General features: G+C 55.8%; 1 protein-coding gene and 1 pseudogene across 1 annotated transcript in view; both read left to right on the top strand.

The window, feature by feature from the left end:
• Window positions 1–9,770, top strand: part of LOC130024570 (vacuolar protein sorting-associated protein 33A-like) — a 49,896-nt pseudogene extending 40,126 nt beyond the window's left edge.
• An 8,975-nt stretch (window positions 9,771–18,745) lies between these two features.
• LOC130024569 (CAP-Gly domain-containing linker protein 1-like) overlaps window positions 18,746–27,456 on the top strand; it is a 60,144-nt gene continuing 51,433 nt past the window's right edge. Inside the window, 7 exon segments of the mRNA XM_056115284.1 lie at window positions 18,746–18,830; window positions 19,566–20,107; window positions 21,057–21,181; window positions 22,330–22,552; window positions 26,060–26,234; window positions 26,237–26,256; window positions 26,611–26,714. Coding sequence (XP_055971259.1) covers window positions 18,746–18,830; window positions 19,566–20,107; window positions 21,057–21,181; window positions 22,330–22,552; window positions 26,060–26,234; window positions 26,237–26,256; window positions 26,611–26,714 — 1,274 coding nt within the window.

Below are 27,456 nucleotides of genomic sequence, written 5' to 3'. Positions count from 1 at the left end.
CCCAGCTCTGCGCCCGTGGCTGGACCGAGGGCGATGGCAGGCCCGTGCAGGAGCTGCGTGCAGGCTGCCTGGGCCAGCGGCTGCTCCTCTGCTTTGAGCTGGAATGCGAGGTCTTGCCGACCTCGTGTATCTCAGCATGTGCTCAGGCCCCGGGTCCCGCGGCCACCGTGGCGTGCTGTCTCCAGACGCTGGTGCCCGGGCTGTTCCGAGGGGCTTAGGATTTGGAAAGCATCCAAGAAGTATTTTTCTTCCGTCGGTCACTTTCTCTCCCCACATTCTCCGATGCAGGAGTTCTTCTTGTTGCTTTATGATTCTCAGCACCCACCCCACAGTGCTCAGGGCCCACACGGGGCAGTGCTCAGAGGAACAGACAGCTGGACTTGAGCATGCGCTGCCCCCGATGACCCGTCTCTCTGGACCCACAGCAGTGGAGCTGATTGTGTGTAGACACGTCGGGATTTGTGTTGAAAGTGGAGGAGATGATTTTTTGAAAGGAACCAACTTGGAGCTAGAGGCAGTACAGCAGTTAGGGTGAGTTTGGTCCCCAGGACCACATATGGTTCCCCCAGTCACTGCCAAGAATTAGCCCAGAGCACAGAGCCAGGAATAAGCCTTGAGCACTGACAGGTTTGGCCCAAAAATCAGAGAAAGGAAACAGAAAGGAAAGAAGCCGTTGGAGCTGTCTCCGGCCTCAAGCAAACTTCCATGCTGAAATGATTCCTGGGATCTTGTTTTTGTTTTTGTTTTTCTTTTTCTTTTGACTTTTCTTTTTCTTTTTCGTAGAGTATCTTGCCTGCATGGCAAAGTCTGGCAAGCTACCCGTGACGTGTTCTATATGGCAAACACAGTAACAAGACTCAAAATGGAGACGTTACTGGGCCCGCTTGAGCAAAATAGATGAACAATGGGAGGACAGTGACAGGGGTCACACTTGGCAATGCACAGGGGTTACTCCTGGTGCTGCACTCAGGAGTTACTCCTGGCGGTGCTCAGGGTGCCATATGGGATGCTGGGACTCGAACCTGGGTCTGCCCCGTGCAAGGCAATCACCTTCCCTGCTGTGCTATCACTCCAGCCCCATCCTGGGCTCCTCTTGGCTTGTTGAAATGTCGGTATAGACTGCATGCACTTGCACGCGCCAGCAGGACAGACCTGCAGTTAGGCCGCCCTGAGGCATGTTTCCTCGGGTGGCCCCATCCTGAGTTCAGTTCGGGCTGGCAGTGGCAGGAGGCGTCCCGCGGGCCAGGCCAGGGAAGCCGTGCGTGAAAAGCGTGAGCGTCCTACGCTCGTACGCATCTAGTGACTCAAAGCCCAGTGCTCTCCCCTGACAGGAAGTCTCTGGAGTCTCACTTGGGTGTCCCCTCCCGTGCAGGTCATGTAAAGCTGCCACCCAAGAAATTCGCCCTGAAGAGGCAGGGTGACGGGCAGGACCTGCCCACAGAGTCCAAGAAGGTACCGCTGAACTCAGCCGAGGAGCTCTACGCTGAGATCCAAGACCGCAACTTCAACGCCGTGGGCGCCGTGCTCAGCAAGAAGGCCAAGGTGATCTTGGCCGCCTTTGAGGTGACTGGGGCCTGGCGCCAGGCGGCAGGCGGGCTGTGGGCGCCCGGGGAAAGGTGGTGCCAGGCCCTCTCCTGGTGTCAGGTCCTTTGCCAGTCATCATCTGCACTCCCTGTCCCTCTCACCTTCCTCCCAGCTGCTGGCAGTGGCGGCATCTCCACTAGCTCCTGCATCTAGGGAATCCGGGTTCAGCCGGAGCAGGCTGGGAAGGCGTGTGATAATGAGAGCACAGTCCCCGGCCCCCAGCTTCGTTAGCACCTCGCGCCCTCCTGCTGCTCATTTATTTTGGGTTCAGCTCACTTTTGAAACCTGAATCAGTAAAATGATAGAAGCTGAATTTTTTAACTCTGGGGGAAGTTTTTAAAAATCACTTTTTCCCTTGAAGGGTGATTTCCTGATTTCATCTTTTTTAGGAGTTATCTCCACAATATCAGTATTTGTATTTCTTTGGGGTTTTTTTTTTGTTTGTTTTTTGAGGGGAGGCACACCCAGAGGTGCTCAGGGCTAACTCCTGGCTCTGCGCTCAGGGATCACTTCTGGTGGGCTGAGGCAACCACATGGGATGCTGGGGATCGAACCCAGGCTGGCCGCATGCAAGGCAAGCACCTCGCCACTGTTCTGTCACTCTGACGCCATGGTTGTTGTATTTCTGAAGTTGCTTTTGTCTCACTTGGGTTTTGCTTCTTATAAAGCTATGGATAAGAAGTGTCAGGCATTCACTGTTCCAGCTCCGAGCTCGCCATGGTGTCCAGTTCCCTCCCTTCCCGCTGCCAGTGCTCAGGGCTGGCTCCTGGCAGGCCTCGGGGTTCTGTGGGGAGGCCGGGCACTGAGCAAGCACCTCCCACACTGTATAGCTTGGACCCAGGAAACGTTTTACACTTGATTTGCTATTGTTGAGGTCTCAGGCTATACGAGCGTTAGCTTTTGTGGCTTCAAGGCACAGTTTGCTGAGCTCCACATCCCTGGCAGGGACCATGCAGTGTCAGGTGTGGCCTGCGTGGGCCCTGGGCTCCCTCCCGTCCACATGGTCTCCCAGTGCTGCAGGATGTGGCTGTCGCAGTACCTGGACCCACCAACCTGCCTTTTCTATTTTCCTGTGGCTGTGGGATCTGGTTATAGCCTAATTCGTTTTGTGTCCATTTCTCACACTAAAAATTAAGTTGGGGGAGCCGGAGTGATAGCACAGCAGGTAAGGCGCTTACCTTGCATGCAGCTGACCTGGACTCACTCCCCAGCCTTCCATGTGGTCCCGGTGCATGCCAGGAGTGATCCCTGAGTGCCAGGCCAGGAGGAAAGCCGGGGCACTGCCTTGCACGTGATTCAAACATGCCCTGGGCAACCCAAAGACCCAAATTCTTAAAAATGCACTCTTGGCAACCAGAGCTGGAGCTGGGGCACATTGTGTGTGTGTGGGGGGGGGCGTGGGAGGGTGGGTGGCCTGGGTGCATTCCCAGCACTGCTTTGGCTGTGTCTGGGGCATGCCCCGTGTGTGTGTGTGTGTGTGTGTGTGTGTGTGTGTGTGTGTGTGTGCGTGTGTGTGTGTGTGTGTGTGCGTGTATCTGTGTGTGTGCGTGTGTGCACACGCACACACACAGGTGTTCGAGGCCCTGATTGCTGTACCCAGTACTGTCGTGACCTTCTCCCCTCCCTCAGGAAAGGCACAATGTCAAGACGGTGGCCGAGATCAAGCAGATTGTCTCCCAGCTACCCCACATGCAGGTGACACGGGGCTCCCTGGCCAACCACACCTCCATCGCTAAGCTCATCAGGGACGTAACGAGTGAGTGCCCTGTCCCGGGCTCAGGCTCAGGGTGTGTCACTGGCTCCCTGCTACTTCTGGGGGGGCCCCCCGGCTACTTTTTCACTTGTGCATTGTTCCCTGTGCCAGCCGCTGTGTCCTCACAGAAATGTTCCGAGTGTGACTGTTGGGTTCTGCGGGGTCAGGTGGTGCAGCAGGACTCTCCCAGGCTCTGGGTGGCGCCAGCACTGCTTCGCCAGACCTGGCAATACTTGCTGAGGTTGGTTTCAGTCTGATGTGGCGAGGAGCTGGAGTTGGAGCGGTACTGCAGTGCCTGGCACACAGCCGGCCCGGGTTGGATCCCGGAGTCCCATATGGTCTCCGAAGCCTGCCAGGAGTGATCCCTGAGCACCACCGGGAGTGGCCCCCAAAGTAACCAAAGTAAAATGCCCTTGGGAAATTGCTTTAATTAGTGTGAAGGGGAAGCTGCTAGGGCCCAGGCCCTGGGGCTCTGTGTCTAGGCACACCTCGGGGCACAGGCTGTCAGCCTCTCTGTTCTGGAATGTGCCTTCCTGGTGATGACTTAAACTTGGTGCTTGCTTGCTACTTTGCATGCCTTTGGGAGAAATGAGCATTTCTCCCACTTCTGAGTTGCTCGTGTGTTAATTATGTTTCAGCGTCTGAAGACTTCTTTGATATGTTAACCGTCGAGCAGGAGTTTATGTCTGGAATAGACACTGATCAGGTACGTGAACACTAAAACTGTTTTAGCCGATAGTTAACGAGATTGGCAAACAGAACTCGAGGTAGGAAAGGAATCGCTTTGATTCCTGTGTCTGGCCTAAATAAATACCTGTCAGAGCAGTGCAAAATGTGCGGAAAGAGATTCTGCCAAGGGATAGGTTTCTGTTGACCGGGCGTGGTGTGTGTGTGTGTGTGTGTGTGTGTGTGTGTGTGTGTGTGTGCGCGCGCGCATGTGTTCCATTGCTGTTTGCTGTCCTCAGAGAAACAAGACCCAGCCCTGAAGCCCAAGACTATTGAAGCCCATCAGGGATTATTTAAGAGCATGGGTTATATGATCCCTTTTCCTGTCTGCCTGTCAATAAATCCCGCATTCTCACTTGCAGCAAGCAAGCGCCCAAATTCCCCACAGTCCCTGCTACTTTACTGATGCTGCTCAGGTGTCGCTGACAAGTGGGACAGTTGCACCCGCCCGTAGCCCCTGGAGCTTAGGTTGTCCAGGGAGTGTGGGCAGGAGCGTGAGCCAATCTCCAGCCTCTCCTTGATTGGGCCTCTCAGGGGCCGGGGAACGCCCAGGACTGCAGGCCCAGACCCGGCTCTCACACATGAATCTGCCACAACTCTAGGTCAACAGTTACATGGAGGACTGCATCGCCCAGAAGCATCCACTCATCAAGGTGCTCAGGCTCATTTGCCTGCAGTCGGTGTGCAACAGTGGGGTCAAGCAGAAGGTTCTGGATTATTACAAAAGAGAAATTCTCCAGGTCAGTGTTTCTAAGTGACTCATTTGCCAAGGAAGAAATTTATTAAAAAGGCAGTTGGCCTTGCATGTGCCCACCTGGGCTCGATCCCCGGCACCCATATGGGTTCCCTGAGCCCCACCAGCACTGATCCCTGAGCACAGGAAGTGGGGGGGGCGGGCAAAAGCAAACAAAACAAAGGAGACATCTGGACAATAGCACGTCAGGAGGTGTGGTTGGCCTCCTTTTCTTACTCAGTTATTTCAGTACACTGTCATCTATCTTCCTTACGGTGGGCCCATGCATTCTGACTTTAAAGTGAAAATGTGGGGTCCAAAGAGCTAGAAAGGGGCTGGAGCAATAGCACAGCGGGTAGGGCGTTTGCCTTGCACGCAGCCGACCCTGGTTCGATTCCCAGCATCCCATACGTTTTCCTGAGCACCGCCAGGAGTGATTCCTGAGTGCAAATCCAGGAGTAACCCCTGAGGATCGCCGGGTGTGACCTGAAAAGCAAAACAAACAAACAAACAAAAAAAACCAAACAAACCAAGAGCTAGAAAGGGGTAAGGCACTTGTCTTGCATGCTGCCGGCTATGACTCAAAATCAATAGTATCAAAATGAGAATGAAAATGTTCGCTCCCTCTTCGGAAGTGGGAGATCTAGCAGGCTCCCCATCTTCTCTGGCAGACATACGGCTACGAGCACATCCTGACGTTACAGAACCTGGAGAAGGCCGGGCTGCTGCGGCCCCAGCAGTGGGGCAGGAACAGCTACCCCACCATCCGGAAGACCCTGCGCCTCTGGATGGACGATGTGAATGAGCAGGTGAGCCGAGTCTTCATGCACACGCATGCACATGCACGCCATCTAATAGGCGAGCTGAGCCTTCACGCACATGCATGCGGACCAACATACACACACAGACCCATACATAGATATACACACACACAGTTCCCCAGTGGTGTGGCATCCTGCTGGTGGGAAGGCGCTGCCCTTGCAGAAGCCAGGACTGAGAGGGGCTTTTTGGGGGATGCTCTTTGAAAATGGGGGCTGGGGGGTGGGAAACGGGGGCCCTTGTCTACTTAGGCCTCAGGGCAGGGGAAGGCTGGTCTGGACTCAAGGAAGCCTCTGGTCAGGGAAAAGGCCAGCCTCAAGTAAGAGGATTGGGGACCAACACAACTGACTCACTGTGGGCAGTTGGGGCTGCTGGACTCAGAGTCACTGTGAGAGAGGGGGGGTTTCAGACTGGGGGTGACTGTGATGCTGGGGGCTGTCACTCTCACCCTTGGGAGATTTGGGCTTGGCTGTGCCCTGGGGCCTCGCCCCCTGGAAGAATGCCTGAGAGTAGCTTGGCTGGGCTTAGAGCTCTCCACATTCCCTCCCCCCTGTGGGCCAAGTTTCTATAGGAGAAGTTTCTCACCAAATCGATGAACAGTTTTTCTTCTGTGGGGGTCGGATGGAATCTTTCCCGGGCAGACAGTTGAATGTTCAGACCCAGCGGTGCTGGGGTTTGGCCACGCACCTGCCCTCTGCACGTGCTGCCGGGCACTGGCACCTTCCAGCACACAGGGTTACCAAGCAGCTTTCTGAGATTGGTTTGAGACAGGACTCAGGGCCAGGAGAGGTGAGGGCAGAGCCATGCGTCAGCTCTGCACCACCAGGTCTGATCCATAAAGCTGTAAGGGCGGGGGTGGGGGAGAGAGAGAGAGAGAGAAGGAGAGAAGAGAGAGATTGGGAAATTGGGTAGAGGGTGGAGATGGCAGGGCTGAGCAGGGTAGGCTGGAGCACACTGTGTTCCTCCCCAAAGTCAAATCCAGGATGGCAGCGTGGAGGACGTTTGCCTTTAATGCAGCCAACCCAGGTTGTGATCCCTGAGTGCAGCACCAGGAGGGAGCCCTGAGCACCGCAGGGTATGGCCTCCGCCGAAACAAACCAACAAAAAGAGATCCCATGGCCCATTGGCAGAGAGGAGTTGGTTGACTCCAGGTGTCGCTCTCGAATCCCCCGCAGAACCCCACGGACATCTCGGCTATGCCTCCCTCAGCATGCGGCTGGCCAGCTGCTCTCCCAGCCTGGTTGGCGCAGAATCGAGGAATTTCTGCACATCCTCCCAGGTCCCCACTTCGAGGAGTGGCAGCCGCTGCCCAGGTGCCTGCAGAAGAAACGTAGGTTTGTGAGTGATTTTGTTTTCGTGACCCGCCTTTCCCCTTGATTGAGTCTTGGCAAGACCTGAAGACTCTTTTCTTACATTCTCATTTTTAGAAATAAAATTGCTTACATTTTTCACTCAAACTCTTGAGGTTCTGCAGTGTGACCTCAGGGCTGGGTGCAGGGTGTGCGGGAAATTCTGTTTCTCCCACACGCCCGTCCCAGCCTGTTTCCTACTGGTTATTTTCAGCACATATTTATTTGTTTGCTTTGCTTTGGTTTTTGCTTGGGGCTTCACCTGGTGATGCTCAGGGATTACTCTTGGTGGTCCCCAGCGGTCCATATTTGACTCTTTGATGCCTGGGAAGCACCTTCGCACTATACTATCTGTGGGGTCCCCGGGACATTTTCTTTTATAAATGTTGTCTTTTTCTGAAAGGTGGATTTTTGTTTACAAATATGATTTTATATGTTTTGTTTACTATCTTTATGACAGGGAGCACTTCTGAAAAATTTCTCATTCGAAGTGTCAGCTTGGCTCTTAGGGGCGCCCGGGCCAGAACTCTGGCTCTATCTTCTGTGCGGTGAGGTTTCTCCATGCTGAGTCCCTTAAGAGTATCTGTAGACCCAAAAGCATTGATTTATGTGAGTTTTCAATCAGATGTTTTTCCTATGGCATATTCTTCACTGGAAATAGGGAAAATTGGGCATGGCTGGAGTTCTGGCAGGCCGAGTGAGACCCCCCACCCCCCAAGTGGGTAACCACTATCTAGAGTGTGCGTCCCTCAGCCTCAGCGAGAAAGGGAGGGAAAGGGAAAATAAATACTGGAATGAAGGGGAAGATGCAAGGGGGAAACACATCGGCTTGATAATGTCTTCTAAAAACAGCATACCAGGGCCAGAGAGATAGTAAAGTGGGTAGGGCACTTGCCTTGCCCCTGGCAGACCCGGGTTCGTTCCCAAGCACCCCATACGGTCCCCCAAGCCCCGCCAAGTGTCACCCCCAGTGCCAAGCCAGGGAGTCAGCCTGAACCCGTGCACTTCCCCAACGCTTCCGGTGCCTGTCTGCACCCTCTGCGCCCTCTGCCATTGGAAGCTTGTGCAGGTGTGTTTGAGATGTGACCGCATTTCCCTGCTTTCTTGGGTGTGTGCGTTGATTTGTGGTACTGCTGCTGCTGGTCTCAAGACACGACCTTTCTAGAACGCAGGTGCATCACCAGATTTCCGGGCACCCTTTCCCCTCAGCATGTTGGTCTCAGCAGCACCTTAAGAGAAAGAACCCGGGCCTCGCTGTGCCATCGGCCCCTGTGGTTAACGTAAACAAATTTTTTTTTTAATACGGAATTATGGCTGGAGTGATATTACAGTGGCAGGGCGTTTGCGTTGCACGCAGCCAACATGGCCGACCCGCCCCTCTCGGAGAGCCCGGCAAGCTACCAAGCGTATCTCGCCCGCCCGGCAGAGCCTGGCAAGCTCCCCGTGACGTATTCGATATGCCAAACTCAGTAACAACAAAGTCTCCAATGGAGACCTTACTGGGCCCGCTCGAGCAAATGGACGAACAACGGGCGGGCCTTTACTTTTTTCACTTTACTTACGGAATTCTGGGTGGTGTGGAGATAGCTTAGAGGGCTAGAGCCCCAGCATCACCTGGGGAGCCCCGGGTTCAGGACAGGAGGGACCCACACACCACCAGTTATGACCCTAGGGGCTTTTAAAGAGGAATTGCAAGGGCTGGAGCTATGTACATTCGGAGGGCATTTGCCTTGTACGCAGCTGACCCAGGTTCAATCCCCGGCATCCCATATGGTCCCCGAAGCACCACCAGAATAATTCCTGAGTGCTGAGCCAGGGGTATCCCCTGAGCCTCGCCGGGTGGGAGTTGTTAGAGGTGTCTCTGTAGTAATACGCCGTTTTTCAAAATGAATGTTTTGTTTGGGTGCTCGGGGCTGGGCAGGGCTGGGCAGGAGCCGGCTTAGCTGTCCGCAGGCAGACACAGTTCCCGCTCTGAACAGTCACCTGGGCCCTTGAGCAGTTCGAAAGATGCCCCCTAATGCTTTCCTTCCCCTGAATCATCCTCTCTACTCTGCTCCAATGCAGAGTTTCTGGTCCTTTTCTGAGGACTCTTTGGACATCCTGACCAGGGTGGCTTAGACTCAAGTGTGAGGCTGCACCCCAGACCTGGCGGACCCATCCTACAGAATCTTTGGGGATGTTATGCTCACTCTGGGCCACTCTTTGGGAGGTCTCCCTCTGCACCCCGCCCCCAGTCTGCACATCTCCACGGTGTTATATTTTTATTGTTAATTTTTTCACCCGGTGATGCACAGGGGTTACTCCTGGCTCTGCACTCAGGATTTACTCCTGGCGGTGCTCAGGGGACCATGTGGGGTGCTGGGATTCGAACCCACGTTGGCTGCATGCAAGGCAAATGCCCTCACTGCTGTACTATCGTTCCAGCCCCAATACCAGAAGCTTCGACCTGGGATTCTTGTTCCTTCGGGTCTTTTGCATGGAAGGGCGGGTGTGAGTCAGAACTGAGCGACTGTGGGCGTTGGGGGGACTCTATAGCATGTGGGGTGCCCGTGAGTCTTCCGAGGCATGTGAGGTCGCCGCTGGCTTGTTCTGCAGGGCAGCTGGGGCTTGGACCTGGGTTAGGCCAGAGACCTGCCTCACCTCCGGTCACCTTCTCTCAGTCCTGTTTGCCGGCTTGCTCTTCTCTTTGAGCTCTTGCTAACTCTGATTTTTCCCCCTTACATGTGACAATTTCCTCTATCTGGATATTTTGAAGTTGAATGCCAGCGTGAGGTGGGTGACTGGGCTGGCTGATGACATTGAGTAGGTGCCGTTTGCATATGTCCTGTGCCTTCAGGCTATATATAGTCTTGAACTGTGTCTGCAGCTCCTGACATTTTGTTTGGAACGAAAGACTGATTTCTATGTAACTTCCTCATAGAACGGTGTGTGGTGCTGCCCATCACGCCACAGCTCCCAGGGCTGGTGTTTCCCTGTCCAGAAAATGCTGGACAGACGTGAGCCAAAGCTCTAGCTGGGAGGAAGCATTTGTACCGCGGGATGAAATAGAACTGCCTTTGAGTCAAGCTGACATTTTCAAGAGATACAAAACAGACTTTTTTTCCCCCCATTTTTAGTACCAGAGCAGACAATCCCCTAAGGTTATTTGCTTCCCTGAAAGATATTTAGCTTGCCCTTTCAAAGTTCATTTAGAGCAGATCTTGGCGTTCAATCAGAGTTGGGTGCTAACCGAGGTCAGAGTGTTTGCTTATTTGTGGCCTTCTTTGTCTCTTAAGAGGAACCGTAGTTAGAGGCCACCAGAGAAAACAAAACACAAGCACCCGCTTCCTCCCTGCTTGGTTCCTCTGTTCTCAACCCCCGGCCATTTGTCTATGCATCTTCCCCAGAACAGGCGGGGGACAGAGGTAGAGGGAAGGTCTGAGAAGCCCCTGCATATTGCTCCCCGAGCAGTGCTCTCCATCTTTGTGACTTCTGTTGAGGTTCTGCAATGAGTCATCAGGTGCTAGTGACAAATGTGTCATGTACGGCGTGACACAAAGATGGAGTTTGTGCCATCAGTCCCCAGGGTGGGAGGAGGGAACGTCGGGTTTTGGGGGTCAGTGGCAGGAGGATGTGACCCATAGCGTGTCGGGTGTGGGAAAACGAATCGTTTGGGGAGAAGTGTGCTTGGGGTACAGATTTGCCGCATTTTTCTGGATTTCTCTCTCTCTCTCTCTCTCTCTCTCTCTCTCTCTCTCTCTCTCTTTATGTAGGAGTACTGCTATTTATCCAGCCACTGATTGGCTGATTGAATTGTGCATGAACTCCACCTTACTTTTTTTTTCACTTTTTATGATTTTATTTATTGAATCACCATGAGAGCAGTTACAAAGCTTTCAGGTCTAAGTCTCCGTCATACAATGAAACACCCGTACCTTCACCAGTGCCCATTCTCCACCCCCAACAACCCCAGTATATCCCCATCCCACACCCTCCCCCTACCAGTGGGGCAGGTGATTTCCACATTACTCTCTCTCTACTTTGATCACATTCAATATTTTGACACCAGACCCACCATTATTATTTGAGATTTTGCCCCAACACTCAGATCTGCTGAAAAGGCAACAGTAGACAATTTGTTTTCTATTGCTGGTTATGAATAACATATGATGTTTCGTGGCTGCAGTACTGGCCGCACGATTTTGAAATTCTGACATTTGAACACTTAAATCTGGAGGGATTTCTGTCAAAACCTGTTGGGTTCCCGAGAATTGCTCCTGAGTCTCTGGGATCATGGTCGTTAAGCAGCTTGATCAGGAGCCAGAAAGGCCGTTCGTGGGCAATGACTTGGGGTCTCTTGGGGACGGGGAGGACAGGACTGGCTCCACCCCCATCCTGTGAGGCCCAACAAGTTTTGTTACTGAGGTCCCAAGCCTGACTGTCCAGTGGCCTCTGGAGGATGGCGGCCACCGGGCCACCAGAGGGAACAGGCCAAGGCACGAAACCGTGGGCCCAGCACTGCAGGGACCAGACGCATTTCTGCCAAAAGCCACTGGGTTTCGAGATTTGTTTCTGAGTCTCTGGGATCATGGCCATTAAGCAGTTCAATCAGGACCCAGAGAGGCCATGCCTCCAATGATCTAGCTGAGCCGGAGGTGATTTGTGGGTGTGTTTCCCACATTCCTTACTTTTGGCTATTTACTTTCTTGGTAAACTTTGCCCCAAGTTTTTGGGGTCTGGCCAAAGGCACAACAGCAATTTTGGTGTATCTGGAAGTGTGGAGGCGCCATCAGGCTGCTGATGCACTCGCCTCACAGGTACAGTGTTTTTTTGCTTGTTTGTTTGTGTTTTTATGTAGGAGTACTGCTACTTATTCAGCCACTGATTTGCTGATTGAATTGGGCATGAACTCCACCTTACATTTTTTTCCATAATTTTCTTTCTTTCTTTCTTTCTTTCTTTCTTTCTTTCTTTCTTTTTTCTTCTTATATTTATTTATTGAATCACTGTGGGAAAAGTTACAAAGCTTTCAGATTTAAGTCTCGGTCATACAATGATCAAACACCGTCTTCTTCACCCTTCACCAGTACTCATTTTTCACCACCAAGAACCCCAATATACCCCACATCCCACCCACCCAATGCCTATGAGGCAAATGATTTCTTTTTTTTTCTTCTCTATTTTGTTTTTTTTTTAAATTTATTTATTTTTTTACAGTTGTAGATATACAATTTTTTTTGTGCTTGGGTTTCAATTATACAATGATCAGATACCCATCCCTCCACCAGTGTCCGTTTTTCACCACCATGGATAATATCCCTCCCACCCCCATCCCCCCATCCCCCCCTGCCTCTGTGGCAGGACAATCCCCTGTGTTCTCTCTCTCCGTTTGGGTGTTGTGGTCTGCAAAAGAGGCATTGAGTGGCAAACATGTTCAGTCCATAGTCTACTTTCGACATGCATCTCCCCTCCTGGGAGGATCCTCCAAACATCCTTTATTTGGTGCTCCCTTCTCTATCTGAACTGCCCTTTCCTCTAGGATACCCGGCTGGCCTCTAAGTTATGGAGTAATCCTCCTGGTGCTGATCTCAGCTATTCTTGGGTATTAATCTCATGCTTTGTTACTTTATATCCCCCAGATGAATGCAATCTTTCTATGTCTATCCCTCTCTTTCTGACTCATTTCGCTTAGCATGATGCTTTCCATATTGTACCACTTGTATGTAAATTTCATGACTTCATCTTTTCTAACAGCTACATAGTACTCCATTGTGTAGATGTACCAAAGTTTCTTTAACCAGTCATCTGTTCTTGGGCATTCAGGTTTCTTCCAGTTTCTGGCTATTGTAAAGAGTGCTGCAATGAACAAACAAGTGCAGATGTCACTTTGACTATACATTTTTGCTTCTCTGGGATATATTCCCAGGAGTGGTATTGCTGGGTCAAATGGGAGCTCAATTTCTAATTTTTTGAGAATTGTCCATACTGTTGTCCAGAAGGGCTGAACCAGTGGACATTCCCACCAACAGTGAAGGAGTTTCCCTTTCTCGCCACATCCACGCCAGCATTGGTTGCTTTTGTTCTTTTGAGTGTGGGCCAGTCTCTGAGGTGTGAGATGGTATCTCATTGTGGTTTTGATCTGCATCTCTCTGATGATTAATGATGTAGAGCATTTTCTCATGTGCTTTTTTGAGGCAAATGATTTCTAACTAACTCTTCTCTACATTGATTACATTCATTATTTCGACAAAAGATGCACCATGATTGCTTAGAATTTACCCCCCAACAATCAGAATGGCTGAAATGGCATTGTGAAATACATTGTTTTCTATATAAGGTTCGGAGTTCCGGGGCTGGAGAGACAGCACAGCGGGTAGGGCGTTTGCCTTTCACGTGGCCAACCCGGGTTCGAGTCCCAGCATCCATATGGTCCCCTGAGCAATGCCAGGAGTAACTCCTGAGTGCAGAGCCAGGAGTAATTCCTGAGTGCAGAGCAAGGAGTAACCCCTGTGAGTGCAGAGCCAGGAATAACCCTTGTGCATCGCCAGGTGTGACCCAAAAAGCAAAAAAAAAAAAAAAAAAAGTTTGGAGTTCCTCTCCTCCAAGTTTCGCTCAGCAAGCAGAAGGAAAGCAAAGAGCTTGGGCCCGGTGGTTGATGCAGATTGCTGGGCCAGGCCGTCGATCAAGGGAGATTTGGGGATCTCTGGGACCCATCCTCGGGCCCAGTGCTCTCCGGGGCCCCTAGCTTGGTCGTGTCCTACGAGTTGGGGGCGAGCCTGGCCTTTGGGCTCGCGTTGTGTTTGGACTGGCAGGTGGGGTGTTCAGGGCCCAGCTGCTGACACCTGATCCCGCCCTGGCCAGGTGGGAGGAAGGAGATTGGGCGGCTGGCCCCTGAGATGCCCAAGATAACCAGACAAGGAGATAACCAGAGTCAATCCAGTCGAGTTGGGTGATAGGCTGAGATGACGCACTGAGCCGCTGAGGCAGATCCTACCTGGAGACACTCGGGCACCTTGATCGCAGGCAGGCCTGACCTGGCGGGGGGCGGGGGCGAGTGGGCACCAACCTCGGCGTTTCCGTGGCTCGGAGCTTCCGTGCCCTTCGGCTTGCTCTGCTGTAGTTTTGTTTTTGGGTCACACCTGGACGTGCTCCGGGGTCACTCTTGGCTCTGCACTCAGGACTTACTCCTGGAGGTGCTCGGGGGTCCCTATGGGATGCCGGGATTGAACCCGGGTCAGTTGTGTGCAAGGCAAATGCCCTCCCTGCTGTACTAGACTTCTGGCCCCAAGGCCCAAAACTTAAAGAAAAATCCTTGCTGGGGATTCCCCGTCCCTGGCGTCCTGTCAGCCTCGTGGGTCTGCACACGGCTTGTGCGACTGCCTCGAGTGGCCAGTGACAAGGGCGCCCGCGTGTCCTCCTGCTCCCCAGGGCTGCTCTCTGCCCGGTGCTCCTGGCCCTGCAGCCCTCAACTCCTGCCCTGTGTTCACTCCTCCTTTCTGTGGTGTCCCCCTCCTCTCTCGGTGGCCCTCCCCCTGGGGTCACCCCCTTCCTGCGTGGTGCTGGGACAGCAGAGCTGCCGGGTTTGTGCCGGCTTTGTGCCAGGTGCACGGTTGACCCCGGGGGCTTGGATTCAGGACCTCCTGCTTGTGAGGCAGTGCTCATAACTCCCTCTTGTACATTCCTCCCCTCCAAGCTGAAGGAACGGACTTGACCCACGTTCAGGCTCACACTTCTGCTTCCTGCCGAATCACTGCCGGCCGCTAGCAGGCCAGGACCCGTGTGCCATGCCTGTGTGAAGCAGGGACGTTCCAGGGCGTGAGCCTGCTAGCGTCTTTGTCATGGACACACGTGGTCCCATCACAGGATTTAGGGTCAGGGTCCAAACACAGGAGCATGGGGGTGGGGGGGTGGGGGCTTGTTCAGGCCGGAGACTCTACTAGGCTCACACACAGCATTGAGTGCTCAAGTCTCAGGGAGACAGTGAGGCTCAAACACATTTTCTTTTGCGCTGTTTTTTTCTCTCTTTTTTTTTTTTTTTTTAGGCTTTTTGGGTCACACTCAGTGATGCTCAGTGTTGCCTACTGACCAAGTAAAAGAATGCTTGATTTTTCATTCCCCCTTTGTCCTGCTCAAAGCTGGGCAACCTCCCAGTACAGGAGGTTTCAGTTTGGGGAAAATGGACCCTCGTAAATGATTTGTAAATGGTGTATGAGGAACAGCACAATCTTTGCAGTTATGTCAAAGCTATATCAAAGTAGGTCGTTCTGACCAATAGCATTATGCCGAAATGGTCACCAGGTGGCTGACCAACAGTGCATGGCTCTGCTCATTGTCCCATCCACTTTCCCACGTCCCATCCCTTTTCCTTCTTTTGGGTGGGCTGTGGAAACATACTTAAGTCTGTACTTATGCTCTGAATAAACGCACGCATTCATGCCATCTCCTGAATGACGGAACCCTGTGTGACTCGAGTGCTGATTTCACCCTGACGGCCCTCCCCTGGCTCTGCCCCGCAGTGCCGGACGTGGCACTCAGGAATTACTCCTGGCAGTGCTCAGGACTGGTGATCGAATCTTGGTCAGCCGTGAGCAAGGCAAACCCCTCCCCACTGTGCTCTCACTCCAGCCCCTCCTTTTGCATCTTTTTGTGTTTTTTCAGAATTGATTGATTTCCAAGTAGCGTTTGCTGGCCCTGACGTTCTCTGCAGAGTCCCTTGTTGCACACTGTGTTTCGTGGGCACCTTGACATGAAGACTTGGCGTTTGCCTGCTGCATGGCTGACCCCATAGGTCCCCTGAGCACCGCCAGGAGTCATTCCCGAGTGCAGACCCAGGAGTAACCCTGAGCACTGCCGAGTGTCCCAAAAAACAAAAGGAAAGAAAGAAAATAGGTATCCTTGCCCGGAAGGGTAGCCCAGGGCCAAGGAGCCTGCCTTGCCTGTGGCTGACCCCACCCCACCCTGTACGTCCCTTCCCACCCAGGTCCTGCCAGGATGAGCTCCCATGACTGGATCAGAGTCAGCCCTGAGCACCGTCAGATGTCCCGTCCTCAGCCCCCAGGTTAGGTCACTCCGCCCTCCCCCCCCTCCCCACCACTCCCCGGTTCCCGCTCACTCATCCTCGAGGGAACCCGCACTCATTCAGCTTGTGCTCCCAGCCGGAGCAGGCCAGGCCATACTCCTCTGTACAGCTCTCAGGCCTTAGTGGGCTGGGTCACTCCCTGGCCACGGTGCGGCCGGTGTTGCTCACAGCACTGGGGTCACAGAGAGCAGGGCTGTCAGGGTCGAACTCAGGGCCTCTGCCCTGTCTCTCTGCCCCCCCGCCCGCCCGCCCCCCCCCCCCCCCCGGCTCACAGATTTCCTGGCCTGGCTCCTGAGGAGGGCCCTGGGCAGGGTCACTGGGTCCAGGTCCCACTCGGGGGATGCTGAATGACCTCATTTGGAGATCTGTAACTGACAAACATTTGTCAAAAGTTTTCTGAAACCACTTTCACAGGGCCCAGGGATCCAGAACTGGGCCCCGCAGGGACCAGAGGCTCGTTGGCCATGTAGTGCTGACGTCTGCAAGGGCAGCCCTCCAGAGCCTCAGCCAGACACTGACATCACGAAGGGTGGCGCCTGCCCCTTTAAGAATGGCCCATGATGCCCTCCTCCTTGCTGAATTCTAGTTCTACCTCAGAAAATTCTAGACTCCAACTGCCATTTTCAGTCTCTCCACGAGTCTGGCACGAGCCTGTTTGGCAGAGCTCAGTACTGAAGCTGCGAGTGCAGTGTGACACAGGTGAATCTGAGTCTCTGGGCTTTCTGCCCGTGTGCCGGCGGCTTTTTTCTCTAACAGTTCTTTAGTGTATGATAGTTTTTAATCTTTAGTTAGTTTAAGTTTTTTTACTAGTTATATATATATTTTTGGGTGGGGTGGGGGCGGGGTGGGGTGGGGTGGCCATACCTGGCTGTGCCCAGGGGTGACCCTGGCCGGCTAACGTCCCTGTGCTGACAGAGATTGAGCCCAGGACAACTGGATATAAGGCAAGTGCCCTCCCCACTGTCCTGCCTCTCTGCCCCTTGCGGACTTCTCTATTGAAATATGGAAAGACTCTGAAGTCAGTGGGCCCTCATGGGGGGCTGATGAGAAGCAGAGGAGAAGATATCACTCCTCCGGGACTGGCTGGAGCACTGGCACTGCTGAGTGCAATGAGCCCCGCCAGCCCCACGACGCCCACTAGGCCTTCCCGGGGTCTTGGGCCGGAGTGAGGGTTTGCCCTTTTCAGGGAAAGGGAGTTGATCCTCGACCTCCTCAGGCCCCCGGGCCTTTGTCCTCCTCGCAGAAAAGCATTTCAGGAGATGAGCAAGAAGCAGAAACATTTTATTTGGAGGCCTTTAGGAAGGGGAAGGAGGGAGGGAGTAACACGCTCGAGAGAGAGTGCGGCTTCTTCAGAGGTGCAGAAAGCCACTGAACATGTTATGTTGCTAGGTTGCATTCGGTCTGAAAGTCCACACCTCAGGAGGGGAGAAGCCCGTGACATGATGGACCTCATAGGCAAGAGCAGTACCTGGGCTCGGGCACACATGAGCGCCCTCCCTTGGTTCAAGGTGGCTAATCTAGGGATTTCCCCAGGCTGCCCCTGGTGGGAGTTTCTAGCTACCTAGAGTCCGTTGCTAGGGTGGTTGCCAAGGGGGTAGAGTTGAGTGGTCCATGGTCCTCTTAGAAATTCCTTTCCTGCCCTTTGTTCCTATTCCCTCGGGGGGTCCAGCCTGCTCTGGGCCTCATAATGTGGGTTAATTTTGACAAGACCTTGGGTCCCGTGCACTCAGGTAGTCTTTTGGTGGCCATGAAGCTTTTGTTGACTTTCTCGGAGTTCCATCGCCATGGGGACGCTTCCCCCATCTACCTGTCTGCCTCAGTTCTGTGGGTTAAGAAATGGAGTTAATACTGGCTTGTGGTTATCCAACCTGGGCAGCGTCACAAGGAATGAAGGAAATGCCGAAAACTCCTTCGCTCCCCTTTGGCACAATTTTTTTTTTTCTTTTTGGGTCACACCTGGTGATGCACAGTGTTTACTCCTGGGTCTGCACTCGGGAATCACTCCTGGCAGTGCTTAGAGGACCATATGGGATGCTGGGAATTGAACCTGGGTCGGTCGCGTGCAAGGCAAATGCCCTTCCCACTGTGCTATCGCTCTCCAGCCCCCCTTTGGCGTAGTATTGCTGGGCCCTTTTCCCTTGCAGTTCTCAGCCCATAGAAAAAAGTGTGCCTGTTGCTTGCCTTAGCTTCTACGTGTAACCCCGGGCCTCTCACACATACACATACGCACACACGCACACAGAAGACCAGCCATCACTGCTGCGTCGCCTGCCGGCTCCTCAGTGTCTGGACGGGGAGGTGGTCAGTGACACTCGCGGTGCTCAGGGATGATTTCTGGCTCCTGAATGTGTTTGGTGGTGGGAGTGATGGCAGGGAGGGCGTGAGGGTCAGCTGCCCGCAGGGCTAGTACCTGTCCCCTCTGCTCTCTGGCCCCGAATCGGCAGTTGTTTGTTTGTCTGTTTTGGATTGAGTTTTTGCACAGGAATGACACTTGGTGGGCTCAGGGGGCTGTGCGGGAGACTGGGGGTCGCACTCGGGGTGGCGAGTGCCAGACTGGCAGCTCTCTGGGCTCCGGAAGCTGCTGTGGTCGCTCCCCTGAGACAGACTCTCTCCTCTGCTCTTCAGAGATTTAGTCCTGAGAACGAGTGTGCCTCAGAAGGCCCCACAGTGGGCTCGATGGTCGGGGCCTGGTAGTGGCCGCGGCAGCGTCTGACCGCCTGACCATGAGTCTGCTGAGGCCCAGCGGGCTGAAGGCCCCCACCAAGATCCTCAAGCATGGGAGCTGGGCCCTGAAGGCACCCTCGGCCGGTAAGTGCGCTCAGCCCAGGCCAACGGAGACTCATTCCCACCCGGGAACCCCATCCCGAGTCCTCGCCCGGGAAGGGCTCCCTGAGCTGTAGACACGTCCGTGGCTCTGGGGACAGCTCTCACACACGAGTGTCACGTTCTGTGAGTTTAGTGTCACGGCAACCGGTGACAGCTGAGGCGACCAACACGCTCCCTTCTAACTGCTAGCTCCCTTGCCCGGGCTTGGGGACAGGCTTAGGGAGGTGGACTCACCTGGACTAGAGGCCTCATTGCCGGCCAAATCCACAGTACAGTGGGGAGGGCAACTGGCACCCCATGTGACTCTCCACCCTCAACCTCAGCATGAGTAACCCTGAATGGAGAACCAGAAATAGGCCCTGAGCATTGGCTGGGTTGCTCCCCGCCCAAAAGAAAAAGAAGATGGGCCAGTGGACACAGCAGAAATAAGACACTGGGTTCGAGCTTTCACCTGGCTTGGTCCGTAGTATCACGGGGTGTATCCAAAGATTTCCCCTGAGCTGCCCAAAGTATGACTGCGGCCTGGGATGCTGCGGTAGGTGAGCACGTCCGCTTCACGGCTGGCCCGGCCAGGCTTCGCCACAAGCAGCCCCCGTCATTGGCTGGGAGTAGCCCCGAGCACTGCTGGGTGTCCCTCTCCCCCAACCACACTTTAACTGGACCTGCACAGGCCCTTCCTGTCCCTTCTGACCCTTTTGACCGTCTCTGCTGTTCCAGCGGCTGCTCCCGTTGAGAAGACCGTGCCTGGGGAGAAAACCCCCAGCGCCCCCTCCTCGGAGATGCAGGAGGAGTTTGTGGGCGACTTCCAGGTCGGGGAACGAGTCTGGGTGAACGGGAACAAGCCTGGATTCATCCAGTTCCTCGGGGAGACCCAGTTTGCCCCTGGTCAGTGGGCCGGGATCGTCTTGGACGAGCCCATCGGCAAGAACGACGGCTCGGTGGCGGGTGTGCGCTACTTCCAGTGCGAGCCGCTGAAGGGCATCTTCACCCGGCCGTCCAAGCTGAGTAGGAGCTTGCAGGCCGACGATGAGACCAACTGCTGGCAGCCAGCGCCTGCTGCCTGTGCCACACCGCCCCTGTCGGCCTCCCCGGCCCCTGCCGGCACCGCGAAGGTGCCCCAGTCCCCCGCGAAGGAGTCACCGGCCACCCCTCACATCAGCAGCCTGACCAGGACGGCCAGCGAGTCCATCTCCAACCTCTCTGAGGCTGGCTCCCTCAAGAAAGGGGAGCGGGAGCTGAAGCTCGGGGACCAGGTGCTGGTGAGTGCCGAGGGCAGCGGTCGCGGGTGGCTGTCCATTCGCCTGTCTGGTCCATCAGTTCCTCCAGACTCGCGGTTTGGGTGGAAGCACGAGCAGCCGGGACGCCTGGTCCTGCAGTTTCCAGTGTGATGGATGCGTGCGGGGATGCTGCCAGTTTTACCAGTTTAGCCAAAACAGGGTGGAGGGGTCATGCCGTGGGGAGGGGTCATGCTTTGCACGCCTCTGACCCGGGGTTTAAGTCTTGGTCCCATGTACAGTCCCCCAAGCACATCCCGGAGTGATCCCTGAGCACCAAGCCAAGAGTAAGCCCTGAGCACTCTGACTGTGACTCAAAAACAAAACCAATGAACAAAGTTGGAAATCGGTTCTATTTCTCTGGTTTTCGATGTTTTTGCTTGGGGCGTCACAGGGTGGTCGCACACAAAGCACCCTTCCCCCGGTGCTCCAGCCCTGTTTGTCAGCATTCCTGTCAGTGTCCAGCGCTGTGATTCTGTTTTGCTCTGTGTCCCGGGAGCCAAGCGTCAAACCAAGGCATAGTGAAGGAGAACTGGAAGATCGAACTCTGCTAAGATACGAGAACAGTCATTTTCCTTTAGCTGGTTTTTGGCTTAATTGTTCTCCAGCGGTGGGGTTGCCACTGCTCCGCTCCCACACCCACGGGGCAGCGACCCCCTCGCCACACCAGGTGGCTGGCCTGGGTCAGAGATTCCCGGGGGTGTGGTCAGCCAGGCCACCGGTGACAGCGAGTGGGTGTGAATGCTGCTGCCTTGCATGGACACTGAGCAGCAGCGTCTGCTCACCCTGTAGGGGTTGCGGGGGAAATGGCACTTTGACCTTTGGGGTTTCTTCAGGAAATCCCGACTCTGAAGCCAGAATGTTCGTTTGCGGGGGTGGGGGCGCTGTGCGTAGTCCAGGGTGCCTGACCCACGTCCCTCCATCCCTCTGGCAGGTGGGAGGCATGGAGGCCGGTGTGGTGCGCTTCCTCGGGGAGACGGACTTCGCCAAGGGGGATTGGTGCGGCGTAGAGCTGGACAAGCCACTGGGCAAGAACGATGGTGCCATGGCCGGAACGAGGTGGGTCCCCCTGTCCCCCCAGACAGCCTGGGGCCATGCACGGTGCCCGGGAGGCGCTGAGGGGACTGCAGGCCACTTCACTTGGTTCTTAGGCGGGGCCACTTCCAGTGGCACGCGGGGACCCTGCAGGGATGTGGGTACAGCCTGGGGCCCCCACATGCAGCTGTGCTCGGGCCGCAGGAAACCCCCGGGCCTGCTGTCGCCCTTCAGATGCCAGGGAGGCTGCTTGGAATCGCCCTTGGTTTGCGTGGTGGGGGTGGGCGGCATGCGAGCGAGTGTGGGTGTGAATGTATGATGGAGTGTGTATGTGAGCGTGTGAGTGTGGGGCTGTGAGAGTGTTGGTGGGGGCGTGGGCATGAGAGTGTTGGTGGGGGTGTGAGCGTGTTTGTGGGGGAATGAGAGCGTGTCAGTGTTGGTTTGAGAGCGTGCAAGTGTTGGTTGGGGTGTGCGTGTGTGTTACTGTGGGGCTGTGGGTGTGTGGGAGTGTTGGTTGGGGTGTGAGTGTGTGTGGGTGTGGGAGTGTCGGTGGGGTGTGAGTGTGAGTGTGTGTTGGTTTGGGTGTGAGTATGTGTGTTTCTGGGGAGTGAGTGTGTGTGAGTGTGGGGCTGTGGACATGTGGGAGTGTCTGTTGGGGTGTGAGTGTGTGTGTTTGATGGGGTGGGAGTGTGAGAGTATGGGAGTGTTGGTTGGGGTGTGAGTGTGTTTGTTGGGCTGTGAGAGTGTGGAAGTGTGGGAGTCTTGGTTGGGGTGTGAGTGTAAGTGTGTGTTGGTTGTGGTGTTTATGTGTGGGAGTGTTGGTTGGGGTGTGTGTGTGTTTGTTAGGTTGTGAGTGTGTGTGAGTGTGGGCTGGTGGAGGGTATGATGTTTGTTGGGGAGTGAGTGTGAGTGTGGCGCTGTGGAAATGTGGGAGTGTTGGTTGGGGTGTGAGTGTGAGTGTGTTTGTTGGGGTGGGAGTGTGAGAGTGTGGGAGTGTTGTTTGGGGTGCGTGTGTGAGTGTGTTTGTTGGGGTGTGAGTGTGTGGGCATGTGGGGCTGTGGGAGCGTGTTCGTTTGTGGGGGTGTGAGACTGTGGGACTCAGTGGACTTCTGGGTCGGCGCTTGTGTCTCTTGCCGAAGGTGTTTTTGTCCCCCCCTCCTCGTTGTCCGCAGGTACTTCCAGTGTCAGCCCAAGTATGGCTTGTTTGCTCCCATTCACAAAGTCACCAAGATCGGCTTCCCGTCCACGACGCCGGCCAAGGGCAAGGTGGCCGCCGTGAGGCGTGTGATGGCCACCACCCCCGCCAGCCTGAAGCGCAGCCCTTCGGCCTCCTCGCTCAGCTCCGTCAGCTCCGGGGCCTCATTCGAGAGCAGCAGATCCGGCCGCACGGGACTAGTAAGCAGCCCCCTACCACTGCGGGGTGCTCGGGCCCCCACAGACTCCCACAGCCCCAGGGGCGAGAGGAGGAGCAGGAGCACGTGGGCTGAGCAGCTCCGGGTGGCAGGCGAGTGGCTTCCCAGCCACCACCAGTGACAGGAGCAGGGATGGGCCTTTCCTGGGGTGCTCAGGGCTCCTCTCTGGCCTCAGGCCACCTTAGGGATGAAGTGGGGTAGCCGAAGGGGGCGCCTGAGGGTCAGAGCAGGGCCCAGAGACTCTGGGGAACGCTTGGCCCTTCATCTTGCTTCTTTGCTCTCTCCGTCTCTCCCTGCTCCCTCCTGTCCCTCTGCACCGCTGTCCACATGCAGAGTGGCCTCGACTTCTGTCCATTGCGGTGCCGCAATTCAAAGCTGGGGCCTCGTGGCTTCTCCCCTCACGTCTATCTGAGTCATAAACACTAAAGTGTGTCTGAATATGCAAGGGTGCCCTGAGATATTGTCCACAGGGAAACGGGCCCACGATGGAGAGGGTGTCCCGGGGGGCTGGCTTTGCTGGGGGCTGCGCTTCCTGCCGCCGCCTCTGCTCCATGCATTGACCCTCGATGTGGAAGAGGAGGGAGTGAGTGTGTGTGCAACGGAAGATACAAAACAGATGACACGGGAACGGGAGCCAGGAGGCCACGCGCCGTGGGCACAGGCCTGGGGCCAGTCCTGTCTTGCTCGACCACCACCAGGTTTCCCTGCCCCACGTGCATCCTCACGTCCGACTCCTCCTTCCCTTCGCCTCACCATTTAGGAGGGGAGCAGACTCAGAAGCCCCTCTCCTTCCCTCGCGAACCAGCCCATTTGTGGAATTTGGTTTTGTTTTTCTGCTTGACTGTGGGCCATACCCTACAGTGCTTCAAAGGGCCGTTTGCAGTGCTGGGGTTTTGCCGGTGCCTCCCACCTCCAAGCAAGAGCCCTACGCCTGAGACGTATCTCCAGCCTCCCCCCGCTATCTTGTTTTGTTCTGTTTTGGGGTCACACTTGGCAGAGCTCAGGGCTTTCTCCCTCCTCTGTGCTCGGGATTATTCCTGGCGGGCCTCCGGGATTGAGCCTGGGCAGCGCTGGAGCTTCGCTCTCCAGCTCTTTGGCCCCTGCCTTGCATATCTTTATGCAGGGTGGAGCTCACTCCTAAACTGAACATCACCGTTAGCGTCTATGACAGGAATATAGAAAGATTCTGTGTGACTTCACGGAAGTATACCTCGACAACATAATTCCATAAGTGCACACACAAGCGTTCATACACACAGTCACTCATACATGTACACGTAGTGCATACCGTATATACACAGGCTTATGTGTATACACACACAGGCACATACATGCATAAACACAACGCGCGCATGCACACAGGTGCGTGTAGATATGCCCACCGGAACATACATGCACGCATACATACATGCACACGGGTCTGTGCGTGCCCTGTAGAGGCCTCCCTGTTCGTCTGTTGGCTGAGTTGCTCTTCTGAGGTACCAGGCTCCCACAGAAGGCCTGGCCTTGCTGGGATGGAGCCTGGGGCCTCACAAACCACGCGCAGGGCAGAGGCTTTGGCATCAGCATCCTGAGTTCAGCTCGTGGCCCCGACCTTGCCCAGCCCCTCAGCACGCGCCTCCCCCCATGCTAGGGGTGCTTCTTTCTCCCTGCTCCGGCGCCTGAACCTCACAGTCTCGTCTCCATAGTTGGCTGAAAGAAGCCCATCGCTCCTGTGCTGGTTTCCTCAGGGAGCTGTCTCGGGCACAGGAAGCGAGTGCGTCTGGCCTGCCCCACCCGCTCAGGCCAGGAGGCTCAGGGAACACCGCCGCCCGCCTTTCTTAGTTTTTATTTTTGCTCTTTGGTGTTCACCTGGCAGTGCTCAGGGACTCCAGGCGTGGTGCTTGGGGGCTGCTCCCGGTGGAGGGGGGTTGAGCCCGGGTCTTGTTGTTAGACCCCCAAGGCTGCCAAGCTCTTCCCAGCCACCCCTTGAAATCCGAGTTGACTGCAGTTCCCGGGAGCACTGCACATGGCTGGCCCGAGAGCTCGTGTGCTCCTAGAAATTTTAGTTATTATTTGGTTTTGGGGCCACACCCAGGGGTGCTCAGGGCTTATTCCTGGCTCTCTGCTTGGGGGGTGGGGTCACTCCTAATGGTGCTGGATCTTGAACCTCTGCAAGCACCTTCCCCCACCCCCCCCAACAGACTCTTTGGCCCTGGGGAGGGCATTTAATCGGACCAGATATACTTTAAGTGTATCGGGAAATCACGGCCAGGTCCTTACGCACAGGCAAGGATGATCCCGCTCTCCGGACAGAACCAGGTGGCTCGAGAGCTCCCAGCAGGCAAAGCAGCAGTGGACAGCCTGGGCCCTGCTGGGCCCGTCGGTCAGGAGGCGTTTGGCAGCAGCTCAGATGATGCGGGGAAGCGGCAAGAGAACCTGCGGCTGGACCGCAGCAGGGCGATGGAACAGGGATGGCCGGGCAGAAGGAGCGGAAGTCCTGGCCATCGCCGCTGCAGCCCCCGCCACCATGTGCCCGAAGAATGAAGATCAGGTCCCGCCTTGTCCCCTCCTGCAGGGGCCGTTGTGCAGAGAGGGATCTGGGTCTGCAGAGCAACCATGAGCGACCACGAGCCCAGGATAGATCGGACAGGACCCCCGGTCCCCGCAGCCCTTCAGCCCACTCCCCTCCCCTCCTCACTGTCTTTGCCTCTTCTCTCCTTCCCTTTGTGCTTGGTCTTTCCCTGAGCTGCCCTTGCTGTCCTGCTTGCTGGGCGTGAGCCCTCACACATTCGAACCCACCACTTTTTCCTTTTTTTCCCCCTGGACTTTGTCCATGCCCCAGCAATACTCAGGACTTACTCTGGACTCTGCACTCAGGAGTCACTCCTGGTGGGCTCGGGACCCTATGGGGTGGGTACCTGTTATCCAGCTCGGGTCAGCGGCGTGCAAGGCCAGCGCCTTTCCCGCAACTTTATCATTTAGCCTCTCATCTCCCATTTTCGAAGGCAGATGGCACAGGGGTCTTTTATAAGGTCACACCCAGTGACCCCCGGGGGCACGGGGCCATTCCCAGAGACAAGAGTCTCTGGTTACTGCTATTCAGGCATGGGGTGGGTGCCCGGGAGAGCGAGGTGAGCTGGAAGGAAGAGGAAGAGAGAAGGGACAGGCTGCCCTGGGAGACCCTGATGGACCTGCAAGGCTGAAGATGCTGGAGCTGGCCTCAAGCTCAAGTCAAGGGCTCATCCTTAAGGAAGCTCAGGCCAGAGCGGGCTGTGGAGGGGGCTGCCTCCAGCTCTGCAGAAGAGTCTCTGGATTCCCACGAGGCCCGTGGTCAGTGGAGCCCAGGTCCCGTCCAAGGATCTTCGGGAAGGTTTCATGACGTTTCTGCTGAGAGTCGCTGGCCCATATGCAAGGATGCAGCACTGCTCCATGTGCTTTGCCGAGGATCACTTCAAGCATGCCCGTGTCGGCCGGCCCCATCCCCTTCACGTCTCTTTTTCCTTTGCAGTTGCCGGAAACCTCCTCCTGCTACGCGCACAAGATCTCTGGCACCACCGCCCTCCAGGAGGCGCTGAAGGAGAAGCAGCAGCACATTGAGAAGCTGCTGGCCGAGCGGGACCTGGAGCGGGCGGAAGTGGCCAAGGCCACGAGCCACATGGGGGAGATAGAGCAGGAGCTGGCCCTGGCCGGTACGGGCACGACCAGGTGACGTCTGTGCAGACGGCAGTGCCGGGGCCGAGAGACGCCTGCGGTAGAGGCTGGGCGCGAGCTTGGTGCAGGCGGTGCAGGCAGAGGCTGTGGGTCCCCGTCTGCCGTCGTTGCGGTGGCGTCCGGCGCGTGGTTTGATCGCATGCGCCTTCTGCTCGCCCTCTGGGGGTTTAGGGAGTGCCGAGTTGTCCGCGCCAGTGCTTTCGTGGTGTGGTTCCCCTCTGGCCTTCCAGAAATGCCGTAGCTTAGGTGGGAGATCCATTCAGCTTGCCGTGGTGACAGGTGGCGATGCCAGCCCACAGAGGGCTGTTGGGGGCGGGCGAGGCCACTCACGCGCCATTGCCTCTACAGCACGTCCTGGAGCTGGAGGCCAAGAACAATGAGCTGCGGGCCATGCTGGAAGCGACCGACTGGGAGAAGGTGGAGCTGCTGAACCAGCTGGAGGAGGAGAAGAGGTGAGGCCGTGCCCGGAGCTGGGGGCTCCCTCGGCTGGGGCACTCCTGGCCTTCCAGGGCTGTGAGAACCAGAAACCAACGGGTGCCCAGTCCTGAGCGCGGCCTCACCGGGAGGGCTGGGGGGGGAGCTCAGTGGAGCCAAGCCACCCCCGGCCCTCCCTGCTGTGTCCACCTGGCCTGGTATTCAGGAGGCCTGTGCTGGGTGGCAAGGAACTGTCCTAACCCAGTGGGGCCCTGTGGGAGTCCCTGTGGTTAAGTCCCAGGCGGGAGGAAACCCACAGTACTCATGGGGCACGACAGCAGACAGACAGGGCTCAGGCTAGGCTGCAGACAGACGGACGTGGTGCTCAGGCCGGGGTGCAGACAGACAGACATGGGGCTCAGGCCAGGCTGCAGACAGACGGACGCGGGGCTGAGGCCTGGCTGCAGACAGATGGACACGGGGTGCTGGCCGAGACCGCCTTTTCAGATGGGCTCCCGGCAGTGTGGTGCCCAGGGGCACTGCCAGTGCCTGGCTCAGCCCCTCAGCTCCACATGCCAACTCGACAGTCACTGGGAGCCCCTCCCCTCCCCGCCCCCGAGTCGTTGGCTGCTTCTCCCCCAGGGGCTCAGTTGTTGTCCCAATGTGGGGACAGGTGCTGGCTGGGAGGGACTGGCAGGCGCTGCGGGTCAGTTTTTAACCACCTCTGTTAGCTGCGAGGCAGAATGGGTTGATATGACACTGCACCTGGCGTTTGCTCGG

The sequence above is a fragment of the Sorex fumeus genome, unplaced genomic scaffold (assembly GCF_029834395.1).
Source record: "Sorex fumeus unplaced genomic scaffold, SorFum_2.1 ptg000029l, whole genome shotgun sequence".
Lineage (NCBI taxonomy): Eukaryota > Metazoa > Chordata > Mammalia > Eulipotyphla > Soricidae > Sorex > Sorex fumeus.
Note: the sequence above shows the minus strand (reverse complement) of the source record. Positions and strands in the feature narration are given on the sequence as shown.